Source organism: Alternaria triticimaculans, assembly GCF_023758025.1.
Source record: "Alternaria triticimaculans strain BMP 0046 chromosome Unknown scaffold_8, whole genome shotgun sequence".
Taxonomy (NCBI): domain Eukaryota; kingdom Fungi; phylum Ascomycota; class Dothideomycetes; order Pleosporales; family Pleosporaceae; genus Alternaria; species Alternaria triticimaculans.
Window position 1 is genome coordinate 720,505 of NW_026055965.1, and position 13,662 is coordinate 734,166.

General features: G+C 53.0%; 5 protein-coding genes and 1 non-coding gene across 6 annotated transcripts; 1 reads left to right on the forward strand and 5 right to left on the reverse strand.

The window, feature by feature from the left end:
- The first annotated feature begins 488 nt into the window (after positions 1-488).
- On the forward strand, positions 489-586 carry J4E78_006166. The gene has a single exon. It is a non-coding gene; the product is annotated as a tRNA-Val (tRNA).
- Positions 587-1,051: 465 nt separating this feature from the next.
- J4E78_006167 (uncharacterized protein) lies at positions 1,052-2,644 on the reverse strand (the record flags this gene model as incomplete). Its single annotated transcript, XM_049366780.1, has 1 exon — positions 1,052-2,644. One exon carries the CDS (start codon positions 2,642-2,644, stop codon positions 1,052-1,054), a length of 1,593 nt encoding a protein of 530 aa, XP_049221486.1.
- A 783-nt stretch (positions 2,645-3,427) lies between these two features.
- J4E78_006168 (uncharacterized protein) lies at positions 3,428-4,922 on the reverse strand (the record flags this gene model as incomplete). The annotated part of the gene is made up of 2 exons (XM_049366781.1): positions 3,428-4,075; positions 4,125-4,922. The coding sequence occupies 2 exons, from the start codon at positions 4,920-4,922 to the stop codon at positions 3,428-3,430; spliced, it is 1,446 nt and encodes a 481-aa protein (XP_049221487.1).
- Positions 4,923-7,307: 2,385 nt separating this feature from the next.
- On the reverse strand, positions 7,308-8,351 carry J4E78_006169 (uncharacterized protein; the record flags this gene model as incomplete). The annotated part of the gene is made up of 1 exon (XM_049366782.1): positions 7,308-8,351. The coding sequence occupies one exon, from the start codon at positions 8,349-8,351 to the stop codon at positions 7,308-7,310; it is 1,044 nt and encodes a 347-aa protein (XP_049221488.1).
- Positions 8,352-8,721: 370 nt separating this feature from the next.
- On the reverse strand, positions 8,722-10,002 carry J4E78_006170 (uncharacterized protein; the record flags this gene model as incomplete). The annotated part of the gene is made up of 1 exon (XM_049366783.1): positions 8,722-10,002. The coding sequence occupies one exon, from the start codon at positions 10,000-10,002 to the stop codon at positions 8,722-8,724; it is 1,281 nt and encodes a 426-aa protein (XP_049221489.1).
- Positions 10,003-10,921: 919 nt separating this feature from the next.
- J4E78_006171 (uncharacterized protein) lies at positions 10,922-13,023 on the reverse strand (the record flags this gene model as incomplete). The annotated part of the gene is made up of 4 exons (XM_049366784.1): positions 10,922-11,187; positions 11,319-11,491; positions 12,358-12,560; positions 12,619-13,023. 4 exons carry the CDS (start codon positions 13,021-13,023, stop codon positions 10,922-10,924), a joined length of 1,047 nt encoding a protein of 348 aa, XP_049221490.1.
- Between the last annotated feature and the right edge of the window lie 639 nt (positions 13,024-13,662).

Below are 13,662 nucleotides of genomic sequence, written 5' to 3' on the forward strand. Positions count from 1 at the left end.
TCAACTGACTCAGATACATCAGGACCTCGCCGCTAAGCACCATGCACACCCGTGACGATACTCACCGCGACACGACTTACGACCCAGCCACATCGAACTATAGTCAATGCGACAGATGCTACCTCATTGCCCAGTACCAACATACAAATCTATCATCGTTCAAGCATGCTCGCTGCACCTACTTGCAAGTCATCAAAGTCTGCGCATCAGAACCACCATATCATCTGACTTGTACATCCAAACGTACCTCAATCACAATCAATCATTACGAAGGCCAAGCGAATGAGTGATTCGAGGAACCGAACCTGTCACGCTAGCAGCAGAAAGCCTTGTGTGATGCGTGGATTGGTTACCGAAATGAATTGGCGCCCGACATTTTCCCACTTTCCAACCCCACCTTCCAGGCCTTCTTTCGAGCTCCGCGACAGCGACGACGACGCAATTCTGGCGATATATTGCCCTCTTCTTGACCTCATTTCATCAAGCAAGGCTCGTTGGTGTAGTTGGTTATCACGTCAGTCTAACAACGGCCGTCAAACGCCAGTTAGGACACTGAAGGTCCGGAGTTCAAACCTCCGATGAGTCATCATCGGCGTTCGCAAGAGCGTATCGAACTTTTTTGCCTTTTCCTCGGGCTGTTGGGGTATCTTTTTTGCTTGAACAGCCACCAAATCACCATTTCGAACTGGCTGAACTTACAATTTGAGGAAGATGGTGTTGACGATTTTTTTAGACCCCCTTTGTCTCCTCTAGCCGGCGGCCTTATGATCTGCTCAACACAACACTCTTGGGTACCGTTGCTGGGTGGTGGGGTCTCGTTGGCCCGTCTACCTCGGTATCGCATCGGAGGCGAGCCTGTAGCTTGTACGCAACATTTAGGTGAACAGAGTGCGCCTTTGACTTAGACCCACTCTGGTCCTTGTCCGGGCTGGTCACTGAGATTGTACTTTGGTACACGAGTGTTCAGATTCTAGCTGGACAACGCGACTTTGCAAGGAGTGCATACGATCACGCATCCGCTAGCTACAAAATCAAGGAGATTTATATCAGACTACTTTCGCAGTATCTGCGCAACAACTGCATGCAGTCTATTTACGTTGGCCTCTCCGCCTGACTTGCATCTCCAGGCCACAATACCATCTGGTCTTACTAGAACGGCTCCATTACCTCCTACCTCTGAAAGCTGATCCCATTTCCCATCAACATCTTTCAATTCCCTACCATCGATACCAACAACGTGGATTAGCTCGTCTCTAACAGGGTTCCAGGTAGTAGGGTCTGCCGTAAAGAGAACGAAACGGTCCAAGCACAAAAGATCGCGGGACGAAACGACACCATCTCCCTTCCTCAGCCACATGTGGGGAAAGTGATGCCCAGGAATGGTCGAAGGGTGGTATTCGGTGACCTTCAGCTTCCCAGTCTCGTCCACCTGGCCACCGTGAAAATTATCCCGCCCCTCATTGTCGATATCAGCAGTTGGATAAAACCAGCCTATTTCTGCCCCTGGTGCCTTGAACTCTGTATCGAGGGTCTCTTGCGCTCTCTGTACATCCGCATGCACTTGAGCATAGCCTGGATGGCTTTTGTCAAGCAGGACTCGAATGGCTCTCTTGTTCTCTTCGACTGAAGAGTCTTTGCTGATACCCAATGCCTTATCCATGATCATGCTGTGACTCCGCATGTTAACCAGGCTCGATTGCGCTACTCTTTCTCCAATCGGGCGGCGTTCTTCATCGTATGTGTCCAGAAAGTCGCCATTCCCAAGTTTGCCCTGGAGCATCAAAGCTAGCTTCCAAACTAAGTTGTTGGAATCTTGAATACCCGTGTTAAGTCCGAGAGCACCCCATGGTGGTAGACGATGCGCCGCGTCTCCAACAAGGAAAGTGCGGCCGTTTTTACTGCGATACTGCTCAGCTGAAATAGCGTTGACAGACCAGTGGCTCAAACTCATGACTTCAACTTCCAAGTCTGGGATATTGATGCTCTTCTTTAGTCGACTCATCATCGCGTCATTGTCGAATCGCACGGGATCGTCTGGGAGGATGCCGCAGGCAAAAATCCACTCTTCTGTGTCAGGGTTGTTGGGGTATGGGCCAAGGTGGTACATATAGCCAGTTCCAATACTTCCGCCCATGTCCGGGTTGATGAACCAAGTTATGAACGCTTCTGGTTCGGGATGTTTGAGGGATATTGGTGCTCGAATGTGTGCAGTCACCATGTCGACTATGTTCTTCTCCCCATGTAGTTCAATACCAAGTTTGTTTGTTACCATACGCCCGCCATCAGCTGCAATGACATACGAAGCCCGTATAGTCTCGCTAGGTCTAGATTTGTCATGGTATTCAATCCGTAACTCCACGTAGTCTTCCTTCTCCACGATGTCGATAACTTCGGCGCCATACTGCACACCGCTCGGATTCAACTGCTTGGCCTTTCGTGAAAGAATGGGCTCAAGCCGTATTTGTGGCAACGTGAGATAGCGACTAGGACTTGCTGTCCTATACTCGTCGGCATATCTCCCACCACCCCATGCGTCGCGCGAGACTATCTTGGTACCAGTAGGACCCAGAGAAGTGTACCACGCGGTCTTGGAACATGTGTTCGGAGGCGCTGCATTGGCGACAACTTCTTGCTCCACTCCCATCTGACGAAATATCTCGCCGGTTCGTTGGTTTAGGCCGCATGCTTTGGGGTGGATTGAAGTGCCAAGGTGACGCTCGAAAAGCACGTGTGGGATGTTGCGAAGGGATAACAGGATTGAGGAAGAAAGGCCTACAGGGCCTCCCCCTATGATGGCAACTGGATACTGCTGAGGACTTGCCATTTAGTCCCGGTAAGATTGATGGACAGCAATGAACGCTGGAACACATGAACTTTACAGCGAGAAACCCCACTGTCTTTGATGTTTCGGCTCCACATTCCCCTCCCGAGGTCTTTACCCTTCCAGGGTTGTTACCAACTTTACTAACTTGACGTGGTAAGAATGTGGTATCTCACACCACCTACGTCACTCTCGGTTCAATATGGAATGTCAAAACGGCGGTCTTCCAGGCTTTGCGCTCGAGCTTCGAGTCTTGTCGCAACGGACTTTGGGTGTGTGGGTGTGTACATTGGTGGGGTCGGTAAGTGGATAACGGTACTTTCAAGACGGCGGTCGGTCACGGCGAGCGCCGATTCTGTCCCACATTCCGCCTGCTACTTTGCCCGCTCTAAACACTCATCCATCACACGTGTGTTGAAAGGATTAATGGCATATAAGGAGTATGTTTGATAAACGATTGGTTGAGGAAATCTATCCATCCTCTATGTCTCTTTGTTTGCCTAAAAACCGGCAGAAATATGTACAAGGAACGTAAAGCTATACGATCTGGATTTTTGTTCGAATCTCTTCACAACGCTAAAGAGTTGCATTTCGCCAAAGCATGGCCTAGTACGCGCCGTAAGAGCCGGTGCTCATAGCACTGTTTCCATCGACGGTAACAGTAACCGTCTGCTTGACTGTCTCGGTGACGATAGGTGCGCTGGCGCAGGTAGTAGCATCTGCAACCTCAGATGGCACCATGGGGGTAGGCTGTGGGGCGTTGTAACCGCCAGTCGCTGTGTTGATTTGCTTGTCTGGGAGCACAGCGCTGTATGCTGAGTATGAGCTCAGGGGGAGGGCGGTAGCGGCAGAAGAAGCGTCGGGTACGGCCGCAGAGTAGGCAGCAGAAGATGCAGCGGCGTATCCGGAAGAGATGGCAGCAACGCCAGTGGGGGTCATGATAGCGGAGTAAGCAGTGGTGCTGTTACCGGCAGGGACAGCGGCAGCAGTGCAGCCTGCACCAGTTGCTGAGGTAGCAGAAGCAGGGCCGGACTGGATGGGGTTGCATCCTGGAAGAGCGTCAAGAACGCTTCCGTCATCACCACCGTATGCCTCCATAGCGGAGCAGCTCTTCCAGGACTCATCGCTATCCTTGTTAACGTTGGCAGAGCCAAAGCACTGCTCCATCTCTTCTTGTCCACAGCCGCAACCGCACTTGCAACCGTCGTTCTCGCTAACGGCCTTTTCGAGGACACCGGCTTCCCATCCGTTCATCTATCATTTTGTTAGAAAGAGGAGTCAAGCAGGGTAAAGAAGGACTTACAAAGTCACCGTGGAACCCGTAACCAGTTGGGTCACCGTTAGACAGGACCCAAGGTGCCTCATCAGGACCAAAGGTGAACTTGGTAACGTCCCACCAGTACTCGATGAAGAGAGTAGGGAAACGCGCAGCCCTGTGGGTCGTAGGGCAGTTCTCGATACCGACACCAGCGTTGCCGTTGGGGTAGGCCATGTGCGCGTTGGGGTTCTTGGGGTCCATCTTCTCGCCGTTCCAGCACGAAGGGAAGGTGACTTCGGAAGCGAAGCCGTACTTGCAGGTGCTGAAACCCTTGGGGAAGCCGTTGGCGAAGATGGCTGTGGAGCCACCGTCGGGCTCGTGGCAGCCCCAGCGAACACCGGCGGGGTTGTCACCGTCAGAGCGCTTGAGCGGGCTACCGGCGATCATGTTGAAGTCCTCTGGGTACGCAGTGACGTTTGCCCAGTTGTTGCCATCGCCGTACTTGTAGTAGATCTTGGTAGCTAGCTCCGGTACGCGGTAGAGCTTGGTTCCGTTGGTGAAGAACAGGGTGGGGCGCCAGTACAAGGACTTGTCGGTCTTGATACGGGCAGTGGTGCAGTCAGAGGCCTGGGTATCCGCAAAGCCCATGGACTTGGAGAGTCCGTTTCCTCCGTCGAAGGAGTGGAGATGGGGGCTCTCCGTTCCAGGGAACAGACCGGGGTCGAGGCGCTGGTAGCTCATGGCATTGCCGGCGCGGTTGTAGAAGCTGAAGTAGTTGCCAACGCATTGAGCGGAGGCAGTGGCGGCAAAGCCAGCCGTGAGGGAGACGATATCGAAACGCATGTTGGCTTGGTTGTGGTTTTGGGGTATGTGGAAATCTTGTATGAGTCGTAAGACAGCGAAAAGAATGAGCTGTGTGAAAATGAAAGGACCGAGTCACAGACTCTGTAGGCTCTTGATTTCAAAAGGAGTGTGTAAAGAGTCAAAAGAATGAAAGAATGGTATTCCACCGGAAGCCAAAGAGAGAGCGATGTGAAGACAGCGATAAGAACAGGAAACTGGTGGGCAGGCTACTAGATAATATATCCAGGGACGCCCACATGCATCGGGAATTACATGCAGCCATGGGGGCGGCCAGCCCACGCTTGAGGCGCCCCATTCTAGGACGAGATTAGCTGAGGCATCCAAAAGTTTGACTGATGTGACTAGATTCGCGTAGGTGCGTAGTTGTTTCCGGGTGGAGATCTGAGCCAGGGGAGCCGCGCGCAGTTCGAAGGCGGCGGCGCGGGTGTCAGGGGTAGGATGAGAGAATGCTATGCCGCGAGTCGCAAGAATACGTGGTGACGATGCCCAACTCCCTCTAGCCTGCAGCGAGGCTTGCAGCACGCCGTCGCTATCTGAAACATACCAACATGCAGTTCGCGCGACTCCCGTTATTTTTTGCCAGAGTCTGGAAGACGGCTGACGTATCGATAGGACAGAAAGACAGATTCCGTTCCTGGCGGCGTTCGGGGCGCTTAGCGTCACGATCGTCGCACGCGAGGCCCAGGTGGCTGATCTTCAAACGGTGCTGACTTCCCCTGCCTAAGATTAATGTCCGCGCGCGCTTCCATTTGCTGCACATGTTTCTTTTTAGGCCTCGATGCAAGGGCTCCGATAAGGAGGACAATCCGGCAGACATGCTCTTTTCTTCCACCGAACCCACACTATGTGGAGCTTAAAGTATTTGCCGCTGGGCCGCGACGGGAAGCACTCAGAGGATCGCCCCGGTACCTGGGAAACGAGATCTTCGCAAGGACCGCTTGCTGTCGATGAGGACACGATCCAGGGCAACGGTAATCTCGACGAGCTGTCATGTCCTGTATCCAGAAACAGAATCGATAAAGAATCCCACGTGATCTTTCTAAACTCGTCCACGGGTCATCACGCTGCAGCATGCCACAGTCCGAGCTGACGCTCTGTCCCCGAACACGACATGTGCGTGGCGTCGAATCACAATTTCATGATGACCTCCAAGTCAAGTTTAGCAGGCAAAAGTCTCCTCCCAAGGCTAATTCTACAGCATACGCGTTCCTGCAGCGTACCTGGCAGAAGTCTCCGACCGGTAGAAGAGCGGCCGCCATTCAACAAGTTCACAGTAGCCGGAGTGTAGCTGCACTGCTTAGTTTGGTACCTGACGTCTCAACGACAGCTCGTGGCACAGCGGCTCGTATCGATAACGAAATTACCATCCCCACTCTTCATGAAACGCACAGGACTTGTGCGAGGGAAGTGTGGTCTAGACCACACTTGAATGACATACTGCAGGTTACTGCTCAGATGTGGAGTTGAGAAAGATCATCGTCGTCACGATTTGCATAAGTGGAGATATCGTAGTGTCTCCATCTACTCCGAGTAGAAGGAGTGGCTGTATGCGCGCAGATCTTCTTTGTACAACTCCATGGATGAAACCTGGATAGAGAGGGCGCGTAACGAAAGTCTGTGGATTACTTAGGCTTCAACACACTCCAGAGCCTCCTTCTAGGCGCTGCGTACGTCGCGCGCTTGTATTAGTAGTGTACAGGCGTGTAGGCGTACTACGGTTATTGAGCCTCCACGGGATGTAGCGACCGGTACACCAGAGCGGCAGCGTGCCGCGGACAAACGAAACAAGGTTCTAGCGGAACAGCGGAGCGTTTGATCCCTCAGGGTGACGTTTTTGTTCGTTGGTTCTGACATGTTACGCAATCTTGTGCGTTGAGTTAGGTGAGAAGCGACGAGTCGCGTCTAGAAGTGTCGAGCGGTTGAGAGACTCGTGTATGCAGATTGAAAAGCTAGGAGATTCATAGGAGGCAGAAATCAAGACTCTGGAGCGACGATGAGGTCTTTGCGTGACGTACACGCCTCGCATCTACCTGAGCAGGCTGGCGTACCCATACTAGTAACGTGCTTGTTTGATAACGTCTGCGTATGCTTTTGCTCTACATTCGCGAAGTGACTGATTCCCAGACGTTCGAAGACAAGGTCGTCTTTCGCTTTGGACGAGCGCTTCCGCCTTGACTAAGTAGGTTGAAGAGGTGTCCGACCTGCAATAATGTCCCTTGGACATGCCGACGTTCACTCTGCTATTCTTTCAGTCAGGTACCGGGATGGACTTCATGCGTGCCGTTCCAAGACTGCATCGATGGCGGATGAAGATTGCTGACTTCGCCGCAACTCTTGGTGAGAATCGCGTGCGTACCAGCTCACTCAAGCCTTCCCACTCAGCACACTCTCAACAGCGCCCCACCGATCAATACTTCTCTTGATCAGACCTGCCATCAGATCCTTGCCGACGACACCCCCGCCGCTCTTCTCTACCCTCCTGATGACCAAGTCCTTCGTGCCCTTCTTTCCGCTTGCACAGTCCACCATCACACTAACGGTCTCTCTACACACGCCCTCCTCAAACGCATCAGGATCGCTGAGCACAAAATCTACTACTTCGTCCTCCTCTTCTCTCCTGCCCTCGAACACTGCAAATGTGCTAGGTATCGGTAGACCGCGTAATTGAAGGCGATGCGCCTCCTTGGGTTCGTCTGAACATAGGATTCCCTCGTACTCCTCGTCGTAGTACGCGTGTGGTAGAAGTGTGTCGCGAAGCGCAGCGAGTATGGATATCCACGCCGCGTCGAATGCGTTGCCATCGATGCTGATGAAGAACACGTCGAGGTAGAGAACCCAGTATCCTTTCAGCTGTGTCTCCGCTTCTGTGTCTGGGTCTTCGGGGTTCGTGGATGGCTTGTACAGTATGCGGAGATCTGAAGCGCGGAGCAGTCGTGTCGAGTTGAGGAGAGAACGTATGCGGGTTATGAGCGTTTGCGCGTATGTGGAAGGCGCGTTACCGGGGATGTGTGAGGGTGTGCTGCCTGTAGATAGTTCCACGTTCGGGACCAGTAACCTCAACTCTTCCACTTCTTCGCCGTTATCTTCCTCGTCTTCCGCATCCTGCCCGGCGGTTTGTCCGGGATACTCGAAGGTACCCGGGATGTCTTCCTCTTTCAAGATCTCTGCGCGCACGCCGCAGACGACGCTTGTGTTGCCCAGTCGCACGACTGCACTGCCATTGCAGTGGGTGAGACTTCCAGTGTTGATGCCTGGTGTGCGGAACTCGTTTGCAGCACGGCCATTTGCGCGTATGGGCTTCTTCTTCTCTGCGGAAAGATGCGCCTGCAGGAACGGGTGCGGGGAGACGGCAGCGAAGATGGGGCGAGGGAACGTGAGCGCTGGGGAGGGCTGGGTTGCGGCTGCCATTGCGAATGTACTGGAAATTGATACACGCTTGAATCGGGTGCGATGTTCGAGGCGCGAACTGTTAGCATCTATGTTGCCGCTGGGAAATTTTGGAGCTCAGAGCTATGACGCGCTAGAGTTAAGCTTAAATGGGTGGGGCATGGAGATCACAACCCCATCGTCACGTATCAAGTCGGATATGTTAGCGGTAAGAATAGCAAGCGATCTTACTTCACATGACATTAAAACTATGTAACCTACACGCTATGCCTCAAGGGTATTCCGATGCGCTATGAACGCGACGCGACAAACAAAACATTACAGGTATATCCGATGCTCTCAGTCAATTTGTAAAGTCTGCTCGCAACCGTAGCTTCGTCGAGTTTCGAGCCTATCCCGAACTGAGTCCAGCCTTTCCAGCCTGTTGAACAGGCGTCCACTTGCCCTCCTTCTTGAATTGATCGCCCCTCAATGTGCCCTCAGCAAGCTGGCTGATCATGTAGTCCCTTCCCTTGATCATCCACACCATCTGACTAGGCACCCTGAAGCCATTGAACGCACCAACACCCTTCTGGGTGCCAATGGGGCAGATCTGCTGCTCCTTCAGGTTCGCCGTGTAGTGGCGATCGCCCTTGTGTGGCTCCCCAGTCAGGTGGGCAAGCAGGTCGTTCTTGAGGTTTGTCATGGCCGCAGGCACAGCGTCGTACATGTCCATGACGCCTCCACGAGTATAAGAGCCTGCATCGCCGACGACGTAGACGCGGGGACCGGCGGATTCGTGTTCGACGCGGAGGGTTTTGTCGTTGCATGCGACGCGGTTGCGGGTATCGAGCCACTCCTTCGGAAGGAAGCCAGTATTCGGCCGAGAGCCTGTCGCATCGATGTAGATATCCGCTTCGACTGTTTCGCCATTGCTGAGTTCCACCCTCGTCTTTGCGCCTTCTTCTTCGCCCGCTTTGGTGGATCCAACAACCCTCGTGTTGTAGGTAACATCGCATCCGAGACGCTTTAGGAATTGCTCAGCGGTTTGACCAATGGCTGGACGCAGAAGAGGCAAGAGTTTCTTGTCTCCGCAGATGAGCGTGACTTTTGCCTTTGGGTTCTTAGGCGCGGATGCCATGAAACCCGGTCTGCCGTTCAGAATCTCTGCAACCTCTCCAGCGGTCTCGACACCTACTGGGCCGCCTCCACCGATGACTACTGTCTTTGCGCTCTTTAGGCCCTCCTGGAAGGCGGTATGAACCTTCTCGAGTGCTTCGCGGTCGGTTGCCTGTGTGAAGAGCGGGCTTGGTGTGGTGAAACCAGTCGCGATGACAAGCGCAGCGTATTCGACGTTTTGCTGCTCGCCAGATGCGGTTTCAACGCAGACTGTTTGACCGGTGGGATCGACATTTGTCGCAGTTCCTTGGATGAACTTGAACTTGGGGAACGCATAAGTGAACGCAGGCTCGATGGGGTAGAAGGTCTTCTCCGAAGGCATCATCTGTTTGGAGACACTTTCTCGAGGTGCTGCGATGCGCCACCAGAGGTCTTTGGAGGGGTTGACGAGCGTGACATTGTATGTAACTCCATCCTTCTTGGGTAACTGTGGGATAACATGCTTGAGGGCGTAGTGCGCAGCGCTGATGCCTGCAAAGGATCCTCCGAGGATCAGGATAGTTTCGGTACTCATGGTGAACGATAATTAGAAGATGCGCTTGGATTGGGTATCGTAATGAAAAGAAGACGAAGAGATAGATACAAACACGTCGCAAAAGAAAAAGTTCAGGAGACGCGTCGCTATTAAACTTTAGGCGCGCTTCAAGCCTCAGGGACACCGCAGGTGGGGAGCCGCCGAATCGTCAAGTCGATGCTGAATCGAGGGTGCGACGTTTCAATGGGCTAAGCGCGTCGTTAGCTTGATATATGGTTTTCACGATTCCGTTATCAGGATTTTAGCCGGCTTTGGGCGTTGCTTATGCTCACGCTTATGAATCGCGTTCGTGGACAGGCTGTTCACACGCATTGTTAGATATTGGGGGCTTGGGAAAAGGAAGCTAAGGAGCGGGTGCTAGCCACTTTACGCTTAATCCCGGAATTCCTTGCTGCCGATCCGTCGCTGACAATACATACCTGTGCAGAGGAATGCTTACATGCTTAGAAACGATGAACAACGCGGAGACGTTCCATCCTCCTGACAAGAACATCGTGAAGTGCGAGTCCTGCAGCTGGGTCATCTGGTATGACGTACGCCTGAGATCATTGCTATTACGGGTTCTCCGCAGCATCTTTGGAAACTCCATCCGCAGCGTCTAACCAACAGACGTGGACGCGGCCTTCAAGGCTTCGCGAAGTGAAATATAGGTATGCTCTAGTTTGTCATCTGTGCGCAATGGTCGTGGAGAGCGTGCTAGAAGATTTTCATTCATATCTTTCCTGAGACATAACGCCAGTCCGGTATTTTGCCTGCAAGACCCACCGCGATTGCTGACCGTCACGGTCGTTGCATTCATGAAGTCCTCCATTTCAATATACATGCGGTAGGCCGTCATTGCACGTAATCTCCTCTCTGGCTCTTGCGACCCTTTCTTAAGCTACTTTTGCGTAACTTCTTACTCGACCTCAGTCTTGGACTCGAAGTTGTCGCCAGCGACGAGGTCGGGGATGTCATCATCGTCCTCTTCGTCGTCGTCCTCCTTCTTGTCACCGTCCTCGCCCTTCTCCTTCTGCATGCTCTGGTAGGATTCGGCGAGTTTGCGTAGCGATGCGAGCGAGTCGGGGCCGAGCTGGTTGAGGATGCCGGGGACGAGCTCTGTCAGCTCCTTGTCCTCACCGTGTCCGTAGATGGCGAAAGTGTTGGCAGGTACCGATGCGTGGACTGAACGATGCGTGAGTCAGTATGTACTCCGACAAAAAGGCAGGGTGGCATAATTGTGGATCATGAAGTGCCATGTCTGATGTACCAAGGCACTTCCCTATCCACATGTCACAACGCTTGGGATGACGTACCCTTTGGTGCTGAGAAGTGGATGACGTTTCCGTCGCTCTTGAACATGTTGACCTCCTCAATGGCCTGGATGGGCTGGACGTTGAGCTTCTTCAGCGCGGTCTGGAGCTTCTTGTCGTCGGTGCCAGCGGCCCTGTGGACCTTCTTGACCTTCCTGCGGGGAGTACCCTTGCCGCTGTATATCGAGTTAGCCTCGAATTCCTTATAGCCATCTCGTTCCTGAGTGTCGCTCGCTATCAATGGGCGGTCGTGGTGGGATTTCGCGGGTTCGTGATATTTTGTGGTGCGGGGCTGTCAAAATACAGCAGGAGAGGCTTGCTTACCCTGTACACACACAAATTAGCAACTACTTCCTCGAATGACATAGCTGACTGCTCTATAAAGCAATTGCAGCTCAGAATTGGAGTACGTACCAATGCGCACCGACGCTTGCATGCGCGCCAACTTTGCTTGATCCATAATTGCGGTGTTGAGGAAGGATGACTAGGTGGGGAGAGCTGTGGGCGTGGAGTGTCAGCGGTCGGGTCCGGGTTCTTCGCAGATTGGAGTGAGGGCTTGGGCTCAGAGCGAGCGCGGGTCCGGTACGCACCTAAATTCGGGATCGTGGCCGAGACTTGGAGTGTGGTGTTGCTGGTGAAGTTGTTGCGGCCATCGGCGAAACTCGTCGGAAGCGCCGATTGTGTGCATGTCCTCGCTTGTGGAAGCTTCAGATCCCCGCAACGTCAGAGGGGTCATACGCGCCAATACTTGTACCCAGCCTACCTATTGCACAACCATTTCATCCACCTCGAGACACTCAATATGACGCGTTGGTCATTGTTTCAATTGGACTCACATGCAGATGCAGATGCACAGACGGAGCCGCGGTGCACACCAAGGCCAACATGCGGAATGGCGGTCCATCGACTTTACACCAAAGAAAAATGCTTCACGTCCCGCTGAGCTTGATCGCGAATAGTGGTATTAATGCTCTACTTCAAAATGCCCACATCTACTTAGAGTAGTGCAATTCCAGCCACACCAACAGCACCCAATGCCCACGAGAAAGCCTTCGCTTGCACTGCTGCACCTGTCGGCGTCGCTGATGCAGCACTTCCGCTGGCGGCCGAGCTTGGGCTTGTCTCTGTCTCCGTTCCGTTGGGGTTTCCTGGAATGTCTTCCTGAGTAACCTTCATGCCTGTCTGGTTCTTGCAGTTGTCGGCGAAGTTGATCTGGGCGTTGTTGACCAGGGTCACGTCCGCACACTATGTGGCCGTTAGCGACTTTCTTGCGATGATAGACCATTTCATGTCAGAGGCTTACCTGGTATAATCCTCCTGCCTCGTGGTTGTTGGTAACAACTTGTATCGAAGCCTTGGTACCATCCGTCACATTCAATCCTTCCGGTAGGGAGACGTGACCGAAGCAGAAGTCTCCTAGACCTGATACTTGGGTCTGCTGTTGCGCGACGATGCTGAATCCTTCTCCTGGGTTATCTCCAATGGCCATGTATACAGCAACATTGGTCTGCGGGTGCTCCATGTGCAGTTGTATCGGCCCTCCGCTGATTGGGAAATCGGTGCGCTCTTGTTGGACATCGTTGTAGCCTCCACAAGGGAAGTTGCCTTCAGTGTCATCGGTGAATCCACGCGCTTCAGGAAAATTGAGCTGGAAATGAGCGAATGTAAGAGGAAGGAACGCGAGAGCGAGGGCGCTGTTGGAAAGCATATTGACGGTTGAGAGGTAATTGTAGGTCTTGATGTCGTTTAGGGAAGAGAAGGAACAGCGCTTTCAACTTGATGCAGAGGAATGCGAGAAGGTTAAGAGGATAACAACAAACAATAAAGAAACGCCGGGATCGCCTGCCGTATTTATTGCAGCTTACTCTGGGACGCACTCCATCCCATGCCGTGCATTCCGTTCCAGTAAATCGCGTGGCTCGCCCGTGAGCACTGGAAGCGACCTGCATTGATCCCGCGTTTCGAATAGGTCGACGATCTAAGCAGATAGCAGTAAGTGAGCAGTATCCTGCATCAGCGGCGACTGTCGCTAATGTGCAAGCCGTTAGGGTATGGTATCGTGTGGCGCGCAGGATGCCGACAATTGAGCAAGTTTATTACCAAAGCGGTGGTTCCTCACCGCGGAAGCGACTAGCGTCCAACAAGGTTACATTTCACCGATAGCATTTCCGGTGACGCGCCGAGGCCTAGATTATGGTTCTACTGTATAGCCGGCAATGGAGATCAAAATTATGGGAATACCGCGTCCATGAATCGCATTTGTGTTGCTGGAAATAAGCTTTGTGCACCCCACGGGGTTCTGCGAGGAAGCTCCTAGCGACTGAATGAACACGAAGTGTTGAGGAAC